General features: G+C 36.5%; 2 protein-coding genes across 2 annotated transcripts in view; one reads left to right on the top strand and one right to left on the bottom strand.

The window, feature by feature from the left end:
* Positions 1 to 21,236, top strand: LOC127942998 (cdc42 effector protein 4-like). Its single transcript, XM_052539087.1, has 2 exons — positions 1 to 61; positions 17,344 to 21,236. The coding sequence occupies exon 2, from the start codon at positions 17,540 to 17,542 to the stop codon at positions 18,530 to 18,532; it is 993 nt and encodes a 330-aa protein (XP_052395047.1). The 5' UTR covers positions 1 to 61; positions 17,344 to 17,539; the 3' UTR covers positions 18,533 to 21,236.
* LOC127942991 (hornerin-like) overlaps positions 1 to 25,584 on the bottom strand; it is a 225,032-nt gene that overhangs the window by 42,508 nt on the left and 156,940 nt on the right. The window lies entirely within an intron of this gene.

Raw genomic sequence — 25,584 nt, 5'->3', positions numbered from 1 at the left:
GAATGAGAAGCTCACCTTGGCTTTGAGGCTTCTGGTATCCAATACTACGGAGCAAACTGTGGTAAGACTTTACACTTTACATAAATTAGTTTCTTTGTGCTTTTTCCAGAAGGTCCCACCAGAACTGGAGTTGCAATGAAGCATTTTCTCTTTAAGAGTCTTATGATAAAAGTTTTCATACAGACCTTTCTTCTCCTGCAGTTTAAATCAATGGCCAGTCAGACAGGTATCTCACTCATTTGAATTTTAAATTTGTTTCACAACTCTAGGTGGTCCCAAAGAGTTTCTCTGTTTTTAATGCGTCAGTGCTCAGACATTCCTCTACTGTGTGTTTGCTGTGTGATGATTCTATTTATTCAGTTTATGCATTAAATAATTAACTGCATATATACATTGTTAGAAGTGCATTTCTAGAAAAAAAAAAAAAAAAAAAAAAAATATATATATATATATATATATATATATATATATATATATATATATATATATATATATATATTTTTTTTTTTTTTGTGTGTGTGTGTGTATTAATTATTCTATTATTTTTATCAGCTATTTGTGGTACACTGACCTTTTGACTTATTTTATAAGCTTGTGATTTTGAGTCATTCATATAGTGGTGTTAAATGCCAGGTTGGAGCTTGGAGCTTATGTTAGGCTGTTAGCTTGCTACTTGCGTCAATTGAAAAAAAAAAAAGAGTGGAAGAATTGTTGCACTTTAAACAAAGTGTTATGTATCTGCTTAGAGGATTGAAAAATCTAAGTTGCAATAAAACAGGAATCCAGTGAAGTCTTCCAAAAACCTCTTGTGAATTTCCAGATGCATTTCCCATACGTTGTCCAGAACCTATTGGTCACATTTCTTGCATAATACATATTGGTCAGACAGCTGCATTTTCACAGTTCGTTACACTAACGGCCCAAACTGTTGTTTGCCCAAAACTGCCAAGCACTTTGGTGTTGTAAAAGGTTCAGAGTGAAATTGATTGACCATAATGGGTTGACTCAACAGCACAATACTTTTGGGTATCCTGGGTTGGTTTTTCTTTTTTTGTATACAAGTATGAATGTAATCTGTTGCTCAAAGAAGAAAATTAGTTTACATTTTTTATCTAAACCTCTCAATTCATCCGAACAAATAAGTAACACCAAAACTTGTTGTGTGGAGCAGAGATTTGACCCTTAACCTTTGACATTTTTGTCATTGTTGGTATCAATATTTGTGGAAAGGTGCATTAGTGTCTCAGAGAAATCCTTCTGCCAGAACTCTAAGGTCAGTATCTGCCCAGAGAGACAAAGTGATATGCTGTAAACCTGGAGTCAGAGCTGCCTGGTTAATATCCTGAGCTCATTTGAACATTCCACTTAGAGCAGGCAGGCAGAGAGACTTTTCTGCTCTAAATTGTCGCATGGGAGATGTAGGCCAAGGTCGTAATGTGTGTGTGTGTGTTTTAAGGCCAGCCTGCTAGATGAATGGATAAATGCAGTGTGTTCTTTTTCCACTCTTTTTTCCCCCTTATTTTCTCTGTCCTCCTAATTCTCTGCCCCCCTCACTTTGCAGCCCCAGTCCCTCTTTTCTGTCACTTTTAAAAGGAGGTTTCATTTATTTTTCAGCACTTTACACAGATACTGTGATAAAGAGTAAAAGTGTGTTTACCCCAAAATGAAAAACTTTTTTAGTCATCTGATGTTATTCCAATATGTGAATTATATAGGGCGGCACAATTTGGGGAAAAGGCTAATTGTAATATTATTTAATTAATTAATTTTTATTTATAGCTGCAGCATAAAAAATGGCTGCCCACTGCTCCGGGAGTGTGTTCACGGTGTGTGTGTGTGTGTGTGTGTGTGTGTGTGTGTGCACTTTGGATGGGTTAAATGCAGAGCACGAATTGTTAGTATTGGTCACCATGCTTTCCTCTATGTCACGTCACATCACTTTTTTCTGATAAAAATTGCAATTGTGTTTTAAAGCACTATTTAAAAAGCTGCAGATTTGAAGTTTCTGTTTGTAGGGCATAAACTGACTATAAATTATGGCTATATTTCAATATGGCTATAAAATAATTATAGTTTTGGTAGTGGTCATTTTTATTAAATGAATTAAGAATATTTGTATTGTAATATTTCAAAATAAATAGTTGTAAATGATACTTATCTTACAATACAGCTAAAAAATGACAATACTTCATTTCTTAGACACTGGATCATGGATTCATCTTATGAAGGAGCGCAGTGACATGTTTCACTCTGAAACAATAAGCAGATGCATTTAATAAATTAAATCGCAGAGATTTGATTATTGCACTAATCCATATCACCATACCTCTATGCTGTATTTTATTTATTTATTTTTCAAACAAGCACCCTAGCTGTTAAGCTTTAAAGCTATCCACAAAAAAAAACAAAAAAAAAAACAAACAGTATTTGTTTAAGTATACATTGATGTTTGATTTCATGTTGACTTGAAATGCATCAGCAGCATCTTGCCCGATGATTGTGTGTGTGTGTGTATATCTCTAGTGAGTAAGTGTGTATGGATTTTCTGCTGGCTGCCTTCCCGTCCACTGCTGATGTGATTGCGCGTGTGTGTGTGTGTGTGTGTGTGTTAGAGACTCGCACCGATAGTATGAATGATTCTCAGTGTACGGACATCACTGTGACTCTCGTGACTCAGCAACATGAGTCAGTTGTTCTGTCAGACAGCCTCATGCCCCCTGTGATGTAATCAGCCCAGCTGTCGACACACTCTATACAGGAGGTCGGATGTCTGCACTCAACCAGGTGGGCTTTAAAAGCTTAATCTTCCTAAATTTAGCCCACAGGTTCATGTGTACATTTTCCGTTCTGGTGGTTAGTTAATCATGGGTGTTCCTGGCCTTTCTAGATAACTACACTTCAACACCCACCCATCCAGTCTGTGTCATAGATGTTTGGCATTACTTTATCACTGAAGTTAAAACGTGTTAGGCCAAAGCTATAGGCTGTAAGAATAAAATGTATAATATCGGTACTGGTCTTATAATACTGGTTATCCTTTCAAACCATCGTTGAACTATCGTTCAAAAGTTTGGGATATGTAATATTTTATAAAATGCCTCTTATGCTCACCAGGGCTGCATGTATTGAATTAAAATTCATTAAAATTGTAAAATATTGCCTCTGTTTAAAATTACTTTTTTATTTTAATATATTTGAAAATATAATTTATTCCTGTGATGCAAAACTGGATTTTCAGCAGCTGTTACTCCAGTCGTCAGTGTAACATGAACCACGATCAGTAATTAATAGAAAATTAAAAAGAACAGCATTTATTTGAAACTGAAATTATTTGTAACATTATAAATGTCTAATATCTTTTGATGAATATAACGCATTCTTGCTGAATACAATATTATAGTATAATTTTCTTATCAATTTAATTTAATTATAATTAGGCTTTGTTTTTATATTAGGTTTAATATTATTGTGATGCAAAATCACCTTTGAGCAGCACAGCACGCTGTTTATTATACAATGACAGGAAATGGCTGTGAGATATTGTTAGCTTTTATTTAGAAGACTTTGAACTGGGGAGAACTGTATTGCCTTCTTATCAGAACTCAAGCGAGAGTACAACTATTTTAACCACAGCTCTTGCCAAGAGTCAATATTTCTGCACTGTCCTCTCTCCTCGTGAACTTGAATAAGAAAACCCAAGCTCTTTGTATCAAGCCCAGCTGAGGCCTCAGGAATCTGACACACTAGAGGCACAGAAGCGTATTTCCCTGAGCCAATTCTCCTGATTCCAAGAAGACCAAAGCCCTGTAGAGTCTAGTTCATATAAGAACTAGGTACTCTGTCATACGACCTTGTTTAACTTTCTGTTAACTAGTGTAGCTTGCAGTCTTTATTAACTGAAGTGATATTATTAATCTTTGCTGCAGATGTGTTTTCACAACTAAGTAAGCTATAATATATGCATTCCTGGAAAATTATTCACTTTCAAACTCAACATTTTGAATAAAATCTCGACCAGTGGTTAAAAGTTGACCGAGATCGTGTAGACATTATAGCTTTAGATGGCACACTCACAGACCACCCACAGCTCATTCACTGACCAAAACAGCGGTGGGGGGGTGGGGGTGCTTGTGTTGCAGCTGCAATCTAATTTCAAATTTTTTTTTTTTTTTTTTTGGTCAATTGACCACATGTTTCAGATAAACCTGCATCTAAACGGCTCATTAAACCAAAAAGAACTGTGGTTGGTCACTTTAAATGACAAACTTTTCCAGTTCTTGAACAGACTAAGTTGTGATATACAGTGGACCGGACTTGGCATGTGAGACTTTGGTAACTTTAACAAAAGGCATTAGAAATCATGTAAAATAACCGTTGATATTATTATAGCAAAAATGATTGGTGGACTAATCATTTCCTATGTGGTGAACTCATGTTGATGAACACTGATAAGGAACTAGTCACTTGTCACATACACCAGCCTGAAATAACCCATGTGCTTAAATAACCTTTGGTTTAAAGACGAGGACTGTCAAGTTTCAGACTGAGAATCTTTGTTTACCGGATTTCAGCCACCCTCATTTTTGAGATCTCAAAAATCATAATGGGGATTTTTTTTTTTTTTTTTGATAGTGTTGAAAGGTTTAAAACTGGTTTAATTGTGTTGCAGCTAAAAGATACTCCTTTGAGCTGAAGCCAGGTAATTTTTCTAAAGGTTTAGCTGAACATTTTTGGAGTGACGTTATCGGTATTGGCACAACGCCCTGTTGTTTCTCCTTAAGTGCAAACCTCTAAGCATGTTATTTCTTATAGTTGGGTAAGCCCAAAAACTAGTTAGGCCACATTTTACACAGATTGCCTTGTAATTTAGTAGCCATTTCCTGTGTGATTTAGTCTTTTGCTCTTTTGTTTTGCATCTAACCTGGTAATGATACCATTAGAGTGTTCATCGCATTTATTGACCTCCAATATTTCCTGATAGTTTATCAGTGTTGGTCAATAGTAATGCTTGTGTTTATCCTGAACTAAATAACACCAGATCCAATGATGATAATCACCGTAATTTCCAATGCCATTTTTTTGTGGACACTTGCTTGTGGTAATTGTTTTCAACACAGTGAACAACCATTCCTTATGTTTCTGACTGTCTCCATGCTATTCATTCTCTGATGCTTTCTCTCTCCATTGCTCATATCTCTCTCCATCACTCATTTTCAATCAGTTTCCTTCTTTCTCTTGAATAGAGCAACAGGTGGTCTCCCTCAAGCTTGTGGCTGGTGAAAAGGGAAAATGAGGATTTTTTTTTTTTCTCATTTAATGTCCATTCCCATTCCATATGCTCTTGGCTTCACTTGAGTAATCCAATATCCATCTAGATCCATAACATATGCCCTCTGTCACTCTGTGTCATTATGCACAAAATAACCCACAATTGTGACCCATGCATATGTGGAATAATCATGTGTGGTCTCCAGAATGTTTATTTTCCATAGCTTACTAGCAATTTAGCAGTTGTGTTTCTTTCAAAATAGACCAACAACTGACCTTTCACTAAGCTCCGTCCACCTTCTAGTTAAACTTGCCATAGAAATTAAGCGGTGACTTCTGTTATTTTAATTTGTTTGTTGTATTTTATTATGTGTGTATTATTTCTTTTTCAAACTGCTTGTTCATACAGGGTCATAAGGAAACCTTTGTTTCGTTTTATTATTATTTTATCGTATTAGTTTGAGATGTTGGCAGGCTTTCACAAAATGAGCAAACTTTTACAGTTTCAAAGAGAATATCATTGGAGGTTTATTTTGTAGCTATGGCCATATTAGATACATTTCTACTCCTTTTGTTTGTGTAAATGGATTGGCTCAAACTTCAGATTGTTTCTTCGTTACGCTCTATTTCTGTGGCCTGTTTATTTAAGTCTATTGTGATCGCTGGGACTTTACTTCCACAGTTTCAGTGTCTCTGAGGGCAGACAGGTGGGCGTTTCCAGAGGCCTTGTCCTGTGGAGGATCACTTGTATATGCTTCAGTAAACTCAGGCTGTAGGTCAGCATGTGTGTTGAAGGTAGAGTGTTGTATTGATTGGTTCAGACATGCTTCCTATTTTTAAACGAAAGGAATCAGTCATGGTCTTTAAGTGTTGTTGATTTCAGATTAAGTGATTTAGGCAGCATTTAACACGATTGCTAGTTTGGAAAATAATGTCATGTTGATGCTACTGAAACTACATTTACAAAAGGCACTGCCTGTACTATCATTCTAAAAACCAAAAGTGATGTGACATTCAGCCAAGTATGGTGACCCATATTCAGAATTTGTGCATTTAACCCATCCAAAGTGCACACACACAGAGCAGTGAACACACACACACTGTGAACACACACCTGGAGCAGTGGGCAGCCATTTATGCTGCAGCACCTGGGAGCAGTTGGGGATTCGATGCCTTGCTCAAGGGCACCGCAGTCGTGGCATTCCCGGCCCGAGATTCGAACCCACAACCCTAGAGTTAGGAGTCAAACCCTCTAACCACTAGGCCATGACACCCCCCCCCCCCCCCCCCCAAAAAAAAAAAAAATTGTGTCGTGTTGTGTTAATATGTATTAACCACCTTTTTCATCATCATTGTTTTCTTGGCAACCAAAGTAAATGTTTGTGATGGTGACTGAGCATTTGATCCTGCTTTGAGAAATAGTTCTTAGTCACTGAACGCTCAGATTTATGGATTTTCTTCTCTTGTGAGCTGGAACATCTGGTTTAAGGGCTTTTTAGACCTGAAGGAGCTGAACTGCACTGACAGCTGTATGTTAACAATAGTTAATTGGTATTTCGTCATTGCAGGACAGTTGTTATTGTCTAATGCTTGGTAGACTAAATTACTATAGTTATGAGTTTCTGACTAGTAAAACGTGAAGTCTTTTTCAGTCTTTTAATTATAAGGTAGAAAGTTTCAAAAACTCAAATTTATTGTTATAAATGTTTAAGGTGGTTATTATACATGGTTTTTTTTTTTTATTGCCATGCTTTTTATTAAGCGGTTTTCCTTTTTTAAGGGTTTTGTTTTGGTAAAGAATATAGAAATGAATAAATGTGGAGATTAAATATTTTTCTATCAGCCAAGCAACTGAGCTGCATATGGTTTTATTTCTTGCAAAGAAATCATTAATATAGTAATTTTGACATGAATGCACACCAGACGAATAACTATTCATCTATTTAAGACTATTGCATGATGACTTGAGAGATATGGTGTATTATGTATGCTTTAAAGGAAAACAATTGCTCCTTGTGTGTGTGTAAAACTCACACAGCAGCGATGTTGTATATGTGTGATGTTCTCAGTAAGTTTATGTGTGTTTTATTTGCTAAGGATTATGGGAAGTCTTGTCGTGGGCTTTGAGATTGTATGTTTAGGCCATTCAGACTGAATTGTTTCAACTGATAACTATACATGAGTATTCAGTGGTTTCTCTGTAAATGTATAACCTGGTTTCGTCTTTGAGACCAGTCTTAGATCTTTCTCAGTTTAGGATGTGAACAGTGTCAGTCATTAATAATTAAATGGTGCACATTTCTCGAGGTCTTCTTGGATCGTTTTGATGCCGATGATGAAACAGAAAGTTGTAAATTATAGACATTTCTTTTCATGGTGTCGTCTTGAAAAATGCTGCTCAACTGGTGTTGTCTTGTGTTCCGGTGAAGAAAATAGTTTTTAAAGACAGGCTTTATAATGTCTGTAATGTATAACACAAACACCTGAGCATCCTTCATCAATGAATCATGCTGTAGACATGTTTATTGGCACACACATCATGTAGAGAAACCCACAGAAATTGCACGATCGGTGAAAACCTGTTTTCAGATGTAGGCAGTACTTCGTCTAGTCTAAACTGGTTAAACTTCTGAACCCAGACAGAAAAGACGAATGACCAGAAGTTGTCCAAAGTCTGCATTTCACAGTTTGAAGCCGTTTAAGAAGGTCAGCTGAGAAATGTCCTCTTTAAACCTGTTTGATTTGAGCAAAGGGCTTCATAAATTGTAGCTGTGTGGAAAACTGAGCAGGGTGGAGGAACACAATGGGCCACAGATGGGGAGAATGGGGTAAGATGTGCCACTTTTTTACATAACACTTAATTACAATATTTAGTAAAATATATATATATATATATATATATATATATATGTGTGTATATATATGTATATATATGTATATATATATATATATATATATATATATATATATATATATGTATGTATATATATATATATATATATATATATATATATATATATATATATATATATATATATATATATATATATATATATATATATATTATAGAATTTGTATTCTTTTTATTAATTAAATTCATTTTGATAAGAGTAAGAGTATTTTTTTCTAAAGTGGTCATGTGACATAATTACCACGCAGTTGGTTAGATTAAGAACTTACCCACTCTCTCCATCAAAATTGTTCAGAGACACGTAACATTGACCTAATTTTCTCTGTTTAATGAGATGTTGGATGGAAATGCTCTACGAGGACTGTGGCCAGCCTGCTGGCGCACCATCATGTATCGTCTCTGCCAAGATGGCACCAGACAATGTGTGTCTGCTTTTCTTCAACACTCTCATGCTTTGGTCCCAGATGCTCGGGCCCAAGACTGCCTGCAACACCCATCTCATTCTTGTGTGTGCCGTTTGGAAAGGGTTATGGGCCTAAATTCTGAGCAGACTTAGTGGATTTTGTTGTTTGTATTTTCAAAATAAGTTCTCATTTGCTCTCTTCTGAGCCTGAGTTTGACGTTTTCTGTTTGTATATGCAGAATCGCACAGCTGTGAGAGGATTGTTGGCTGGATCTGAATCTGAAGAAATCAGGAATGTGGAGTGGAAAGGATCTGGAAAGTTAATCATCTACTTGATTTGTAGGGCAGGTTCTGTCCATGATTACAGAGCTGCGACCTTCACCTTGCAGAAAAGTGACTGACAAAGTAAAATGTGAGCCGTAATAGTTGCTTTGAGGAAAACCTAAAGCTTATAGATGAATATTGTTCAATGTTAAGTCAGACTAAACGGTTAAAATAATTGAAGGTGTGTTTGTGTGTGGCATATGAGGCCTCGCTGGTTTAAACACAGGTTTTTAGTGTTTTCTGCCGTCTAGTGTGTAATCCTTGTGGTTAGTTTCAGCATGTTTGGCAGAGAAACTCCAAGCACAAACACACACACACACACACAGTATATCTGTTTACCCCGCTGGCTGCTGAATGCCGAATAAGCTAATGCATAATATCCTGCCTTGCCCAAGCCAAGAGAAAACTTTCAGAAACTAGACTGGGAGGCTGATAGTATTACTCTGCACTGTGGTTGAACTCCGAGTTGTTTTGTGAGCGTTTCTTTGTCCTTCAGCTTGTTGGAGTTATAATCTGTTAATGGTACTGTAGTTTAACCAAACCATTTAAATACAGTCCTCATTTATTCACTCTCATGTCATTTCTAACCTTTCCTTCTTCCTTTTGAACACAGAAGGTGACTTTTTTTTATTTCCTGGTCATTGTTTTCAGTATAATGTAAGTGGATGAGAACTGGTGCTTTTCAACAAAAATTATTTTACAAAAAGTGTCAAGAAAGTGGTTCATCAGAGATGTAGGCGAGTACAGTGACATATTGATATGTTTCCGCTGTCTTCAGAAGCCATAAAATAGTAATAGTAATAAAATAGTGTAAATATCCAGACATCCACCCTTTTCTTCTCTGATTTGTTAAAGGGGGGGGTGAAATGCTCGTTTTCACTCAATATCCTGTTAATCTTGAGTACCTATAGAGTAGTACTGCATCCTTCATAACTCCAAAAAGTCTTTAGTTTTATTATATTCATAAGAGAAAGATAGTCTGTACCGATTTTTCCCGAAAAACACGACCGGCTGGAGGCATGACGTGTGGGCGGAGCTAAAGAATCACGAGCGCCAGTAAGCTTTTGCGTTGAGAGCGTTTGGAAGCTGTGACACAGATCCAGAGGCTGAAATTTAACAAGAGCAGCACCAGCAATGACTTCTCTATGTGGTATGTACTAAAACTGTATATATTTGCTTAGCGGTTTTGGAAAATGACTAAGTTCCACTTTTTATGTCGTCTTTTTTTTTTTGTTTTTTTTAAGCTGTACATGTGGAAAGTGCAGTTTGATGACAACATCACATGTTGTTTACTTGATGTGCTTACGCGCCGATAGCTAAGTTAACAACACAGAGATATTTTAAGCAGTTTTACTCACCGCCTGCGGTTCCAACACACGATCGTGACCCTTTTTCGTTGGGACTGCATTATCCTTAAGAAATAAACGATGTGCAAATCCGGCGTCAAACTGGGCCTTGTTTGTAAAACAAGCATCTTCGAAATGCAGGGAACAAACAAAAACCCTTGCACAACTCTCGATGCTCTGTAAAAATAAACTCCATCCACTGGTCCCTTAACGCTGTTTTTTTTTTTTTTTTTTTGGTAATCTGTGCAGGGTTGTCTTGCCCTGGCAACCAAAAACACACTTCTGTGACATTTCGCGACGCTCTCACTCTGATCAGTGAATGTCTGTGCTCAGCCTCTCAGTGCTCTGCTATACGGGAGCGCGCACTCTTCCGGCAGAAGTGCCCTTAGGACCCATATAAGGAAATTCCGCTCCATCTAACGTCACACAGAGCCATACTCGAAAAAAACTTTCCGAAACTTGTGACAAAACGTACTAATTAATTTTTGAAACTCTGTCCATGTTTAGCATGGGAATCCAACTCTTTAACAGTGTAAAAAACTCAGTATGCATGATATAGCATTTCACCCCCCCCCCCCCCCTTAACCAAACTTTTAGAAGACTTGGAATTAAAGACAGTTTAATGCTGCTTCGTGTATCTTTTTTGATCCTCGAAAGTTCCAATTGACCTTCATTGTGATTGTGTGACACAGAGTAACCAGATCAGAGTTCAAAATGTTTGCTTTTTATACATTAGCACTTAGCTAGAAGTGTTAGGGTCTTCATCCTGCTCTCACTTGCTTGCTGACTGTGTATCAAAAAGTGTCTCTATTGTTAGAGCAAAGGGATAGGTGAAATACATGATATTTCATGTTTTTTTTAGAATTTTTATGTGTGTGAAAGGAGATTCTATTGGTTGATTTGGTGGGTGTCTTCATATCTTCCCTCTATTTCCATCTGTTTACACTTTATATCTGTGTCTATGAGGCCTCAGGCCCGTGGAGGGGTTAACAGGAAAAACAGGTTGTAATTGTAGTCAATAATAACATCTGAAATCTTTTATGATTTCAACCAGTTCCTGGTTTCAATGACATTTTCAAGTTAATATTTGTGTTACCTTGCTATTTTGAGTACCACTGTGCTGCAATCATAGAGGCATACATTTAACCTCAAATCAGAAACTATATTTTCTACAGGAAGTGCAATATTTAATTATTATAAAAAATGTATTTTAATGAAAAGTGTCCTTTTTAATTTATTTTATTTCTTTAATACAAGGCATGTTAAAGCCTCAGGAGTTTAATAGATGAAAACATTTATGGGTTCATTGAAAAATTATACACAGACACACACACACACACTCATGTGCATAGTACTATATTGTTTTTGGACACGGCTCCATTATGATGTAATTGAATACAGTGGTCTGTTTTCTTTATGATCCATATTTTTTCTTTTTCTTTTAGGACATCCACCTACATTTTACATATGTTGATTTTATCTTGATATGCTTCAGCTTTTTTGTATAGAGAAGTAGAAAAAAACAGACACTGGAATCTACAGTTCAATTCACATGCATTCTTGAGATGTAAAGAAGTTTTTGTTTATATACAATAACAAATATATGGACATATGAAAAGGATTATGTTTACTGCAATAGCACCCTAACCAACCACTAAATTTTTATAATTCATGACTAAAAATATTTTATAACATGATATTGATGTACAATTTGCATGGTAAAACAATGTCTGATTTTAAAATGGGTTTTAAAGTATGAATTTTGATATTTTAAGTTTTCAGTTGATATATAATTTCTGATGATTTCTAAAATGTGATAGAGAAAAAGGCAACGAAGAAGTATTTTTTTTTTTTTTTTTTTTACAAAGGTCAAAACTCCTGTTATAATGTAGATTTTTGAGGGTGCACTCTTGTCTTCAATTGGTCTATTACTTTTCCTACATCATTTTTAACAAAAAAACACATTGGTAAAATATTTGGGAGTCTTAGACCTTTCCAACGATATATAGTTTGTCAAGATTAGATTAGATTAGATTTTAATATATTGAAGTAGACATAGGCATCCCGTGTTCGGGATGGGGTGACAGTTAAGGGGTTTTAAGAGCCGAAACTCTTAAAGGGATTTTAAGCCTTAAAGAGATTATTTTATGTGTTGTGCAGACATTAATCAAATGGTGTCTGTGCCTCAATCCTGCTGTCCTAAATCTCAAATAATCACAGGCCTGTTAAGGCCTTTTCTGCATGTTACTAAGTTAAATTTATTTTGGTACAAAGACAAATAAATAAATAAATAAATATATATATATATATATATATATATATATATATATATATATATATATATATATATATATATATATATATATATATATTTCCTTGTATTTTATTTACTTAATTTCTTATTTTATTACTCCTTTGCATACTTTTTACATTATTGCCACATGCCTAAAGCACATGTAAAATGTAGGCTAATGTTTAATAAACAATTGTAGGTCATATCGGATTGTGAATCGAGACATCACTGACAGGGTTACAGTCATTTAGTCATTAAGTCTTGTCTAAAGCGTGTCTATATACTTATATAATGTATAATGTCTTAGTCAGTATTTTTTAGTTAAATATAGAATGTGGGTTCAGGAGTTTTGTACTGTAAAAACAGAAAGCTGCCGTTGTGATGGAAGAATAATTAAGATGTTTTCCAGAACTCCGTAGCATCCTATTTAATAAGTAATGATCACTCTTAAAAGATTAAAACGGATCTATGAATAAAAGTACAGTAACATTAAGTGACAGCTGGTGGTTCATTCAGCAGAGCGTCTCATGTAATGACTTCCTTCCTTGTGCTTTGCATGAGATTACAGTTTATGCAATAGATTGTGACATCATGAGTTAACAGCATAAGATGAATGATTCTTGTAGTAAAGATGTGAATCATTTATACCATGATTGCTTTATTTCCCTTGGTCCTAATCTCTCTTTGTGCATAAAAGTGCATTACATAAATACAGCTGTGGGTTTGATGGCCACATTCATACTCAACCCCCAAAATTTTTCTACATTTTTAACCCACAATCCAGCCCTTGTTTTTCTACCATCATTGCCATAAGGGCCTCCTGCCAGAAGAGACTGACTAGTAGATTTTTTTTCTTGTGAGAGTGTTTCGTGCTTCATACTTAGGAATGTTGACGAGACTGAAACGGGTCTCCTGGTATCCCGGTTTGGAGCCTGTGAAACGAGGCCCTGCAGATGTGTGCTTAGACCCTCACTGAGTTTGATCTCGAGGGTCCGGGCAGCTGTGAAGTTGTAGGTCTCCAGTGAGCTCCGTTATGTACACACATGTCCAGAGGGAGAGAGAGATCTTTAGCTGTTGTGGTGTCTTTCAGAAGCTGTTAGGATTTTTGTACTGATGTGTAATGATGCTGAACACAAATGGCATGCTCTGAAATCCCCGGAGCGGAGCTGTTAATGAAGCGTTTAGATGTGATGTGATTGCTGGAAATGGGCATGAACAGGTCCAAAGACTCTCAGTATTTTTTGTGAAGATTGGTTTTTCAATTCATGACAACACAAAGTGAATTTGTATAAAATAATACAAATTATAAATAATAGTATAATAATATTACAATTATAATTATTATTAATCAAAACTTATAAAATATGTAATTTTGTTGTTTTAATTACTCCTCTTTATTTATTTATTTAGACATTTATTTAGTTATTTAGCTTCTAATTTGCATTAAGTCATATAATATGGAGATTATAGATTTATGGATTCATTTTGATTATTATTATTATTATTTTATTTATTTCTTTAAGAAAAGGTACATCTGTTTTTAGATTTGGATTTATATTTGTTTTGAAAGGTATGTTTTACTAAATTAATTTAATAGTTTTTTATGGATCGAAACTGCTTTAATTACTCAATTAATTGCATAATTCTATAACTTTTTATTATTTATTTTTTATATTGCAAACCAGTTGAATGTATTGCAATTAATCATGCCTCATATATACAGTCCATAATTGGGGGTTTTCCTACCATTGGAGCAATAGAGCTGTTCACTTGTGATTTATGATCTGCATTTTCAGGCCAATCGAGAAGGCTAATTCTGCATGGGTTCTCTTGGGAAGTTTCCTAGCGGTTTTCAATTTATGAGTAAAATTAGGTCTGAGGTTAGTATAGGAAAGATTTTTCTTCATTCTGTTGATTTATTTGATCAAAAACTGTTAGTGCCTATTTAGGAGCTTTTTTGTATAGATGTGCATGCATGCAAACACACACAACACCTCTATCTAGTAACCTCGGAACGGGGCGATATTCTGTGATTCAACAATGAGGTCAGCCTGCCAGCGGGCAGAGCTGAATCCTCCGCAGGGACGCCCAGTTCTTTGTCTTAAGTGGAGAGCTTATTGTCTATCAAACCTTCTTCTGTTCTCTCACAGCTACAGTCCCTCAATGGGCTTTTGTTGTCAGAGATGCAAATGTTTCGGTGGGGTGACGTGTCTTTGGAATATTGTTGCCTGGATATCATTCATCCAAATGGCGTGCACACAACTCAGGGGTGGCTATGAAGTCCTGTTTAAAAACATTGAGAATTGTGGACAACCGTCTAGATGGCAACAAGTAATGTTTTAATATGTTTCCATCATAGTTTTTAGACAGATCAGACTAGTCTTCTTTAGGATTATGTTTGTTGAACAGCTCAGTGTCTTTGATCTTGGTTTGTTTGAGGGATTGGTGCGTCTCAAGTGAAGGCTAAGAGGCCTCCCCTGTGTAAAGAAGCAGATAATCAGATTATTAAACCATAAATCACAGCGCCCAGCTGGGAATCAGAATGTTCAGAGAGCTCAATGATTAAGAGCATTTGAATTATCTCGTATAACTTTTTTTTTTTTTCACTTTCCATTTTTTTCATTCCCTCTAGTCTACACAGTGACCTTACAATAAGTTGATACAACTGTCATTAGTCTTCCAAGACATGCAAAATTATTAACTTTAAGAGAAAGGACAAGCAATGCAAAGAAAAAAAAAAATTTAAAATACAGCTGGAAATCAAGAACTGGTTCTTGTTCAAAACAAAATAAGCACCCCCCCCCCCCAAAAAAAAAATAAAAATAAAAAATTAAATACAAATTGTGAGTAAATTTAACTGTAATATATTTTCTAAAGCTAAACAGAATGGTAGTCGTTCTTTATTTGCTTATTTTAATTATTTGCTTCTTGCTTTATGTATATATTCACATTATTTATTTATAAATTCTTAGCAATTTTTCTTATTTACATTTGTCATTGTCATTATATAAAATGTTTACTTATTTGAAATTGTTGCCGCCAATAGCCTCGTATCTTGTCGACATAAAGCGCAACTTCGCTCGCGGCGACCCGAGTTCGATTCCTGTCTCGAGGTCCTTTGCCGATCCCACTCCCTCTCTCCTCCCAGTGCTTTCCTGTCGTCTCTCTCTTCTGTCCTACTATTACAAATTAAAAGCCTATAAAAAAATTCTAAATAAAAGTTCCAAAATTGCGATTTTCATTAAGATTCTTTAACAGTTTTTGGAACCTCTATAAATGATGCTGTTCAATCCGTGGAAGAATGCAAGAACCACCTTAAACAATGTCTAGCCATTGTCTTAATACTTTTGTTTAATTTTGTCTGTTCGAATGATTTAAGAAGCTTTTAAACACTAAATGCAAACCAGTAATTATGGGAAACAGAGTTTTTATGTTGTTGATTTCAAGAGATGTTGACAATTTGATATGTTCTCATCATTTGACACCAGCCTCCTAAAATAAAAGCAGTAAGAATGTTATCCAAAGTGTGAAGTGGAACTAGAATCTTTAAAATCCTTATATTCCTATACCCAGTTTCATAGGAAAAGGAAGGAGTGTTCAAAAATAAGGGTAAAAAATGCAAGCAAGTTGTCTAGGGAAAAGGAATACTACATTGTCAGAACTAGACCTGGAAGAAAAATCTCAGGCAGCTGCAGCGGAGTACAACAAAGAGTAAAGGTCTAGATTTCCTCATGATATAAGAGCCTGGCACATACTACATAGAATTTTGCACTGGATGGAGTTGAGTTTAAGAAGAAATGCAGCTCTTTTGCAGCTCTGGACTCCCAGGATCCTCTGAGCTTATGGTTATGTAATCACAAAGTGAATGTGGATTTGGAAAGTATGGGGATTTGTGACTTGGATGTGTGCCTTGGACCACATTACTATCCGAAATCTGCATTGCAACCTTTTGTTTGTTTTCATTTTTTTTTTACAATCTTTGTCTTATTTTTTATTTTTTTAAACAAGACCACTTTCATTCAAACTTCATTTTTTGTAGCTCTCCAATAAAAAAAAATTATTTTACTAAATTATAATTGCACTTTCTATACAAGTATAACCGTATTAACTTACAGGTTGAAGAGAGGAGACTTCTGTGTGCTTTTCCAGGATCTTTTTTCAGAGCACTGATGTCCTATGCCAGTATTAATACTAGCATGTTAATAAAAGTCAATAATACTAAGGGCCTAGAATTTGTTGTGCAATGTGTGGTTTAATTCCAGCTTTATCTGTTGAGTAAACCGAAGGTTCACAAGTTCATAGCAAGCTGAGCTGGAAGTGTTCAAAGTTCCGATGGTGGGGTGACCACTATGCTAAATCAGTGCTTTTGCAACGTGTCACCCTTTCACGACCGCATTTCCTCCAAGAACAATAAAAAGGCTCATGGATGGAATAGGAATTTCTTTTCCGACCTCTTTACACCTCTTCTTCCTGGTGTTAAATGATAAAAGTGGCTTTACTGGTGAAATGCTTCATGATTACCCCTTCCCTGCGTTTTCTTTTGCAAAGCCAATTTTCCTTTAAAATTAATCATTTAAAACAAAATGGGAAATACATTTAATATGTGATGCCATTGTAATGTCACATAGTTCAAAATTCCAAATATCATGTATAATTACAATAATTTCTACTTGCAATATAGTCCGTCAGTTGACGGTTCAACTTAAGCTCTAAAATCAAAAGAGAATTCTTTATTCAGTAATAAATGTTAGCCTTCTAATAAAATTACATTTATTGTGTCTTTTCTCTTTTATCATAGGTCGAATTGCAGATGTTGAAAGCTGGACACTATGCTTTAAGGATAAAAATGGCCACATGTCCTGGATTCTTGGAAGAATTTTCATCCTGACCACTGTCCTGGATCTACACCGTCATAGGAAAGAGTGACTCATTTCTTGTCAAAGAAAGACTTTTACGATTTTTATTTTTCTGTGGACATTATTTGAGTAGTCATCATGCCAATTCTGAAGCAGCTCGTGTCCTCGTCCTCCCAGTCGAAGCGACGTTCTCGTGCTGACCTGACTGCGGAGATGATCAGCGCACCTTTGGGAGACTTCCGTCACACTATGCACGTGGGTCGAGGAGGTGACGCGTTCGGGGACACCTCCTTTCTTAGCACCCGCTCAGGGGAGCCACCAAAGGAGCCGGAGGTACAGCAGAGCTCACCTAAACAGAGCCTCCTTTCTCGTACATTCCGAAGCAGCAAACGTTCGCAGTCGGCCAATCGTGACAAGCTAGACAAATCCAAACTGGCGCCCCCTAGGGGTTCGCCGAGTTATGTAAAAAATGCAATCTCACTGCCATATTTGAATGACGATGACACAGGACTAAGTACTGGAATCCGCTTTCCCAAGAGTGTGTCCTCAAGTCCTTTAAAGAAACTTCCAGATGACGAAATAAAACCACTTAATGGAGCCACGGCATCCCCTGTATCAGACTTAGAGCTGGACGAGAGGAATTTTGGAGAGCTGACTGACTTGCGTCCATCGGTTCCTTATACCGGAGGCATGAAACGTACCGAGTCCATCATGTCCTTCAACATTGATCTGGGTCCCTCAATGCTTGGTGACATCTTGAGTGTGATGGACAAGAAGGGCATTGACGATGACGATCTGGGATATGAAGAGGGGAAGAGTTGCGAGGGATTCAGCTCGCCAACCCAAAGCCCACCCAACGAGGTGGAAGAAGAGGACTCTCTTCCTCCAATCCGGCCCCCACGCCAAAGGCCAGTCACCGAAACTTACACTCCAGAGCTCCAAACCAGGAACCATCAAAACCTGGACAGCTGTTCCCTCTCCAGTTCAGGGTCCACCGTGCTGGATGAAAAATCCCACAATCAGATGTATGAGGGGAACACAAACAACATCAAGTTCAGCTCACCTCGAGTTCAAGACGACGGGGACTTCTCCTACATGGATGACGACGATGATGACGAGATTAGGGTGTAAAGTGAACCGTAAGGTGCCAGAACAGTCTTTTGCAAAGACTAAAAGAAATGGTGGAAGTTGATTTGGGGTCAGTTGGTGGAATATAAAGCCTGTACATTGACTTGGAGGACTGATTTTATAATGGAGATGAAAGGGAAAAAATATAGTTTTAGCCCTTGCTAAAGGCTTTTTCACTACACTTTCTAGATCAGGTATATAAACCCTTTGTTACTAGTGACTTTCACCAGAACCAACACAGCTGTGAGAAAAAATGTGCTTGCGTGTTTGGATATGCCAAGGCAAGGGAATTCCATTTCAAATGGTAATTACAGTCTCGTGAGTATCATTAATAAATTCCAGTGTTGACCACTTGGAATGCTGATACATGAGGTTTGTGCGGAACCAAGCCTCACATTCTCCCATGATAGATGCAGTACTCTAGCTAATGCCTTTACATCCTAAAAAAAAACGCCAACTAATGCCAACAGTCTTAAGTTTCCTACTGTATGTTTTACAGGTTTTGATTCCATCTTTAAGTTCCTAAATTCTTAATTTTGCCTTGTATACAAAACCATTATGATGTAAATGGTGAGATGATTGGAATACCATTAATGTGTTTGGAGGTTTAACAGAATGCTTTATCTCTGGTATATGTTACCTTTTTCCCAGTTGTGTATGTAGTAGATCTGGACTTTGTCATGTGTTCCATGCATGTTTTAGAGGATTTCCTGTCAGGTATCCTGTCAGAGTTTTCAGATTGATGGGATGCAGAAACAGAAAGCAGTGGTGACGTCACATTACTTGTAGGCAGTAGAATCAGTCCAAGTGGAACCAATTTCAGTTTGTGTCAAGAGGGCTGAGGAGTGTTATTTGATTATCATTGTACAGGCTCATAGAGGAAGAGTGTAGCTCTCTTATTCAGGGTCTAACGTAGTGCCTCGCTCATCAGCAGAAGTGGCTCTGGAGGGTTTCATCTCTGAAGGACTTTATAGTTCTTAGAGAGAGATCAGCACCCCATGATGAGACTGTAACTTCTATAGCCGCTCTGTAAGTTAGTGTCATACCCTTTGCATCAGTTAAATGTAGACACTATTGTACTTTATTAAAATTCTTAATGAGCAAACTCTCACCACCATCCAATTTTATGTTACAGTTATGTAAAGCTTTCACTATTTTTCCTTAAAGGTGAATTGTGTAATTTCTGCACCATCGGAAGCACTAAAATTAAATCTAAAGTTTTTTTTTTTTTAGTTGGGATCTTTACATAAATTGCAGGACTATGATAACCAATCGTTAGAGTTTGAAGGCGGGGCTACACATTTGTTTGACAAGTGGCAGTCTGGTAATGTTTGAAACTTGTTATTTTTTTAAATTCTGTTTAGTGCCACAGAAAAAAAACACTTCAGATTTAGGTCATTGAGACTTTCACAAACTATACTAACAGCAAATTTGCCCTTATACTGGCAGGATTATTAACACTATTAGAGGCTGTGGGGTTTCCACTGAAAACGTAAAATAATTACCATCTATTAAAGCTAGTATTAAAAGTTAATTGTGCACTTTGGTAATTTCGTTTTTTTTTTTTTTTTTTTTTTCATGACACAAAGTTATGTTTTGGGGAGATAATTTAAAACCGTCCCTCTCTTGATATATGTACATCATGTTCAGTTAATCATTTACTGTATATTTGAGTCTTTTGATTGATGCTGTTGTTTAGTCAAGGGTGTTGGCCCTGTTATCTGACATTTATATAAGCACGCTGAACTAAAGAGAGCACCATTTTGTAGAATTGGTTATTTTTTTGTAATCTCTTGGTTTCAGTGGCACAGAATTGTTTGTACAGACCTCTCTGTGGCCTCTTACCTTCACTTTGTGAGCTCAGTAAGGCTTTATATCCACTCTAAGTCTACAGCTACATTATTTCCTTGCTCACCTGTCAAGTGTTTTTGGTTGATTTGTGAAATCAGCATGTTTGTACAGAGAAAAAAGCAAGGTATGATTTGTAAGAAAGATGTTTGTAATGCTGTCTCCATGTTTCCTAGAGAGGATTTCACTGTGGGTATAGAACGGTTTGGAAAGGGCTTTATTAATTGGGTTCGAAGGGCTTGGGTTGCCTGATATCTGGTCAAAATGCTGCATCGTGCTGTTTTGTCTGTGAGGACAAATGGGGGATAATCGAATGTGCCAGTGTCTTCTATTCCTCTGTTTTGTTGCCCAGTTTTTGATCATTTTATGGGTTAAAAATGTGGTTGTGGAGATATCACCCTGCACACAAAACTTTTGAAGAAGACCAGATGTCCAGAACTGAAAAGTGAGCTGGAACGCTGGACTTTTTTAGAGCAGCAGGCTCCATCTACAGTTTCTGGGTAGTTTTCTTTCAGGACATTAATACTTTTACTTGTGTCTATGCTTACAGAGAGAAAACTGTACCCTCCATATACAATGGCATAGAGGTTTCTATAGTTTCTTTGCTTGGTTGTGCACACAGGTTTATAATAATTAATAACACCACAATCATCTACAGGTGCTGCAGAAAAATGGTCGTCAAAACACTAAAATATAGTATGAAACCATATCTTTAATTTCCAGGTATTTGCTGTTTATCTTATTTCACTTAATGGCTGTATCATTATGTATTGAAATAATATAAATAATGTCCTGCCTTAATTTCCCATGCAAAACGACAGTTATATTTTTCAATAAAAGAAAAAGCTGATAAACTTCACCAGTGGACTGTAATGTGTACTTGTGTTTATGACCGTCAATGCGAATCATCATTTTAGAATAAAACACAATAGCTGAGTAAGTTTGGTCGTGTTGAAGGCCTAGTTTTCCAGTGTTGTAGATTCACACAGATAATGACCATCCTCAGGCTAAAAACTGCTGAATCACAGCTGTGTTGACTCAGAGAAATGCTGACACAACAGATCTGACTTATTAAATTCCAGAGTCAAATATTAGATTTCAGAAAGTAAATTCTTCTTAATAGGTGGAAGCCTAAACTTAATTTTATTAAAATAGAAATATTTAGGCTTACAGCACCTGTGAGGGCTTTTTTAAAACATGAGCAGAACAGCTCTACCAAGACTGCATGGATCATTTAATATGCTTTCTGATTGAAATGCGTACATTTTCAGTTTTCAGGATTTTCATGGGAAATGCATTGGGGGAGCGGATTCAAAGTGAACATAAACGGTTGATAAAGTTGATAACTTGATGTGACTTTATGCATGGATTGGCTGAGCAAAAAAAAAATAAATACAAACAACAAAAACAAAACGTTATATTATATTGTGTTTTATTTTTATGTGCTCCAATCTAAGCCTATATAGCATAAATGTGTTCCTACTGCCATCTTGTGGTCAATCCTCATTCAACAAGTACAGTTCAGTTCAATTTTATTTATATAGCACATTTAAAAACAATCATAAATGACCAAAGTGCTTCTCAAGATCCAACAAAGAAAATAAAAAAACTAATTATTATACAGACAATATTACACAAAGTTGCAAACAAATTAAAACAAAATAACCAACAGGCCAAGATATCAAAGCTCAACTAGAATTATAAGCCAAAGCATAGTTATGCGTCTTAAGCAAGGACTTGAAAGCTTAAGCTTAAGGTAACTGACAAACAATCGCTAATATGCATTTTAAAAAGCAGGACTTTCCTTTCAATGCAAAGTTTGTTTACAAAAAATTGGGTAAAATGTCTCACAATTGTTTGTGACTTCACCTACTGAAAATGTGCAGACATATAACCTTTTTGTGAATAATATATGAATTGTGCATATTGTCACTGATTGATTATGGACTATTGAAACTACAAAGTAAATAGTTCCTAATCGAAATTGATAAATGTATAACCTTTAGCCATTATACCCTTTAAAATATTAAACAGGCCATGGTCGTTTTCCCTTCTGTTAAATAGTGAGTTAAGAGGGAAGGAAATGGTTGCCATTTAGAAAAAGCATCATATTTAGATGTTCTGGATCCAAGCTGCTTATTCGACTAGCCACTAGTCTGGCTTTCTCTATGTCAAAGGCAATGTCAGCCGGTACCGCAGTAGAGACAACAGCCAGGTATTTGCGTGCAACCTCACTCAGGTACCAGTCTTCATCTTTCGGGAATTTCCAGAATGCAAGAGGATCATATTTAGTTGGCAACATTTTCTTTTCCAAGTATCTCTTCAGAGCCATATCAAAATTGCCTGGTTGTCGAAAGCTTCTCCCTTGGTTCTCTTCATTCAGGTGTTCCATTTCAGCAATGATCCTTTTCGTAATGCGTGTGAAAGTCCCTGTCTCAGAGAGAGCGATGTCTCTGTATCTCAGGTTAAGAGTGGTGCTCAATGTCAGCCAGTCATTTTCTTTGGCTCTACTGAAGTGATGATCCAAATGTTGTGCTAATTCCTTTGCAAACTCATTTCCGCTCTGTTGCAACTGCTTTAGCTTCTTCCTTATGGCGTCCACCTGTGGTATGATGTCTGCAAGTGAGTGGTATCGTTTTGCTGGTGATATGATATCCTGGAATGCCTTCAGGGATGATATTGTCTTGGTTATGTTTTTATTTTCATGCTTGCTTAACAGTAAGTCAACATTAAATTCAATTAACACTTGGCGTATGGCCTCATGCTGCTTTGAGATTCTTTCTAGCATATTTAGTGTAGAAAGCCATTTATCACCCTTGGTCTCAGCCAGGTTATACTTCGGTAATCGCAGGTTTTTTTGAGCCTTCTTGAGGTGACCTTGTGCTTCAGCATTAGAAAAATACTCTGCTATTTTACAACATCTTTCCACCAGCGCTTTCCAGACAGAAGATGCTTCAAGTGTCTCCTTGAAGACCACATCCAGTGTGTTAGCGAAGCAGGGTATGAAATCCCATCCTGCTTTTTTGATGTCTTTCTTTATCCCATCTTCATTTGTCACTACCACTTTAATCTTGTTTCCAATTCTCCATTTATCTGCTATTTTCAGAAGCTGTCCAATAATATTACTGGGTTTATATTCTTCAGGTAGAGGTGTGGTTTCCAAAACCCATGACTGCTGAGTCCATGTGTCATCGATCAGGTGACAAGTAGTTGTCATATAGGTTTTATTTGCTGTGGTGTTCCACACTTCAGAAGACAATGCAACGGTACCTACACTATCTAGATTCTTTTGTACACTTTGTGTTTTTTTTTTAAATGATTGCTGAAGTTTTAAGAGTATGTCAGTAGATGTTGGTTGATTTTGAAACCTTGCACTTTTCATAGATTTGTAAAAATGTAAAAAGCCAGGCTCTTCAACTAAAGTATGTGGATGTAAATCTGAAATTATCCAATCCAATATTTTCCTTAGCCTTGTTAAGGTACCATATTGTCTCCAAAAAGGTACAGTATAAAAGGGTACAACTCTGTACCTATGGCAAGGGTACCATTGCTGTACCTTGGGGGTACCACCCCAGCGATGAGCTATTTGTACCCTCAAAGGTACATATTTGTTCCATAAAAGGCACAAACTTTCGGGGTACTTCTTTGTACCCATTAATATGGTACAAGTTTGTTCCCCTTAGCGGTACTTCCCCAGCGACGAGCATTTGTACCTTTGTTTTGTCTTTTCTGTACCTTTATTTCTGAGAGTGTACCGATTGTTATTATCATTTGCTTAACCACTTTAAAATTAGCCTGGCTACGTCAGACTTCCTACTTCCGCTCAATTTAATTTCGCTTCTGTACTCAGTCTGATACAGCAATGTGAAGCAAAGTGAAGTAGCAGAGTCTGGTATTGCCAGGCTACTTTAAAATGGCTTTTTGGTGTCTTTTGGTCAGAAAAAGTAAAGAAAATCCATTCAATATTGCTACTCATCGTAAATATTGGGTAAATTATCAAATAATCAGCCCAGCCGCTACGGGAGACATTGGAACTAATAGCACATGATTTACGTTTCTCTATGACGGTTGGTTGATATACCAGACAGGAGGCTAGTCTCCTCTATGATGTTCCTTTTCTCAACACTTAAAGTGAACACTTAATGCTGATTGGCATTTTTTTTTTTTTCTATTCAACATTTGTGAGTCTTGTATATGCATTTATTATTAGGCCTAGAAATATTTCAATGTTGTGTATTATTGCTAAAACTATTTCAATTATATTTATTTATTTTCATTTGTATTGTTTATTATAGGCTACTGACTGAATAAATCAGGATTGTCTCTTCCGAATATCCGTACAAACAAATGTTTAAATAGCCTAGGAAGGTTTTAACACAATTTGTTAATCAAATTGCCCATATAGGCTACAGCTTACCTTATCGACATTAAATATTTACCTTGATAATGCTTTTGCTTTTAGGTTGAACAAAAAGACGCTAAACAGTTTTAAGAAGGTTGGTGGACGGTGTCCCTCAGGGGACATACTAGTGGCACTCAAACAAATTTAGAGGTTCCTGGGACCTCTCTCCAGCCGGCTCAGTCGTCTGTACCAGTGGTGTCAAAAGTATTGGCATTCATTACTCAAGTAGAAGTATAGATACTAGGGTTTAAAACGACTTTTGTAGAAGTTGAAGTATCAGCTCAAGCTTTTTACTCAAGTAAAAGTGTAAAAGTACTGGTTTAAAAAACTACTTAAAGTATACAAGTAAAAGTAATGTTAGGGAAAAAATGCCATTAAGAACAAAAGCTTGGGCCGTGCCACAGGGGCCTATTGTGCACTACCCCACCTCCTCAAAACAAACATTTTTCTAAAGGCCATAATGACTATAATGTTATATTAAAATGTTCATGTTGAAAAATTTGGGATGCACTATAGGCTACCTCTTTCAGCCGCATATATGCCCATTGAAAATGAACGCATTTTAGTACAATGCAAATACATTAAAGTACTAGAGATATGATGACTAGTTGCCAGTAAGTATTGTTATGGTGCAAAAAGTCAAACTTCAGAGGCATTTCATCAATAACCTTTAATGGAATGTAAATGTGCATCCAAGCTTAGCTGCAGGAATCTGCGAGGGGAATGGACAAGAACAGTGGTGCAGGCTTAGTAACAAATCTCTCTCTACAACCTCCCCCCTACCCCCCCCCCCCCCCCCCCCCCC

Source organism: Carassius gibelio, chromosome A22 (assembly GCF_023724105.1).
Source record: "Carassius gibelio isolate Cgi1373 ecotype wild population from Czech Republic chromosome A22, carGib1.2-hapl.c, whole genome shotgun sequence".
Classification (NCBI taxonomy): Eukaryota; Metazoa; Chordata; class Actinopteri; order Cypriniformes; family Cyprinidae; genus Carassius; species Carassius gibelio.
This window is presented reverse-complemented; position numbering and strand designations above follow the sequence as displayed.

Excerpts from the sequence above, each read along its gene's own strand:
- LOC127942998 (XM_052539087.1), top strand. The coding sequence starts at position 17,540 with ATGCCAATTCTGAAGCAGCTCGTGTCCTCGTCCTCCCAGTCGAAGCGA.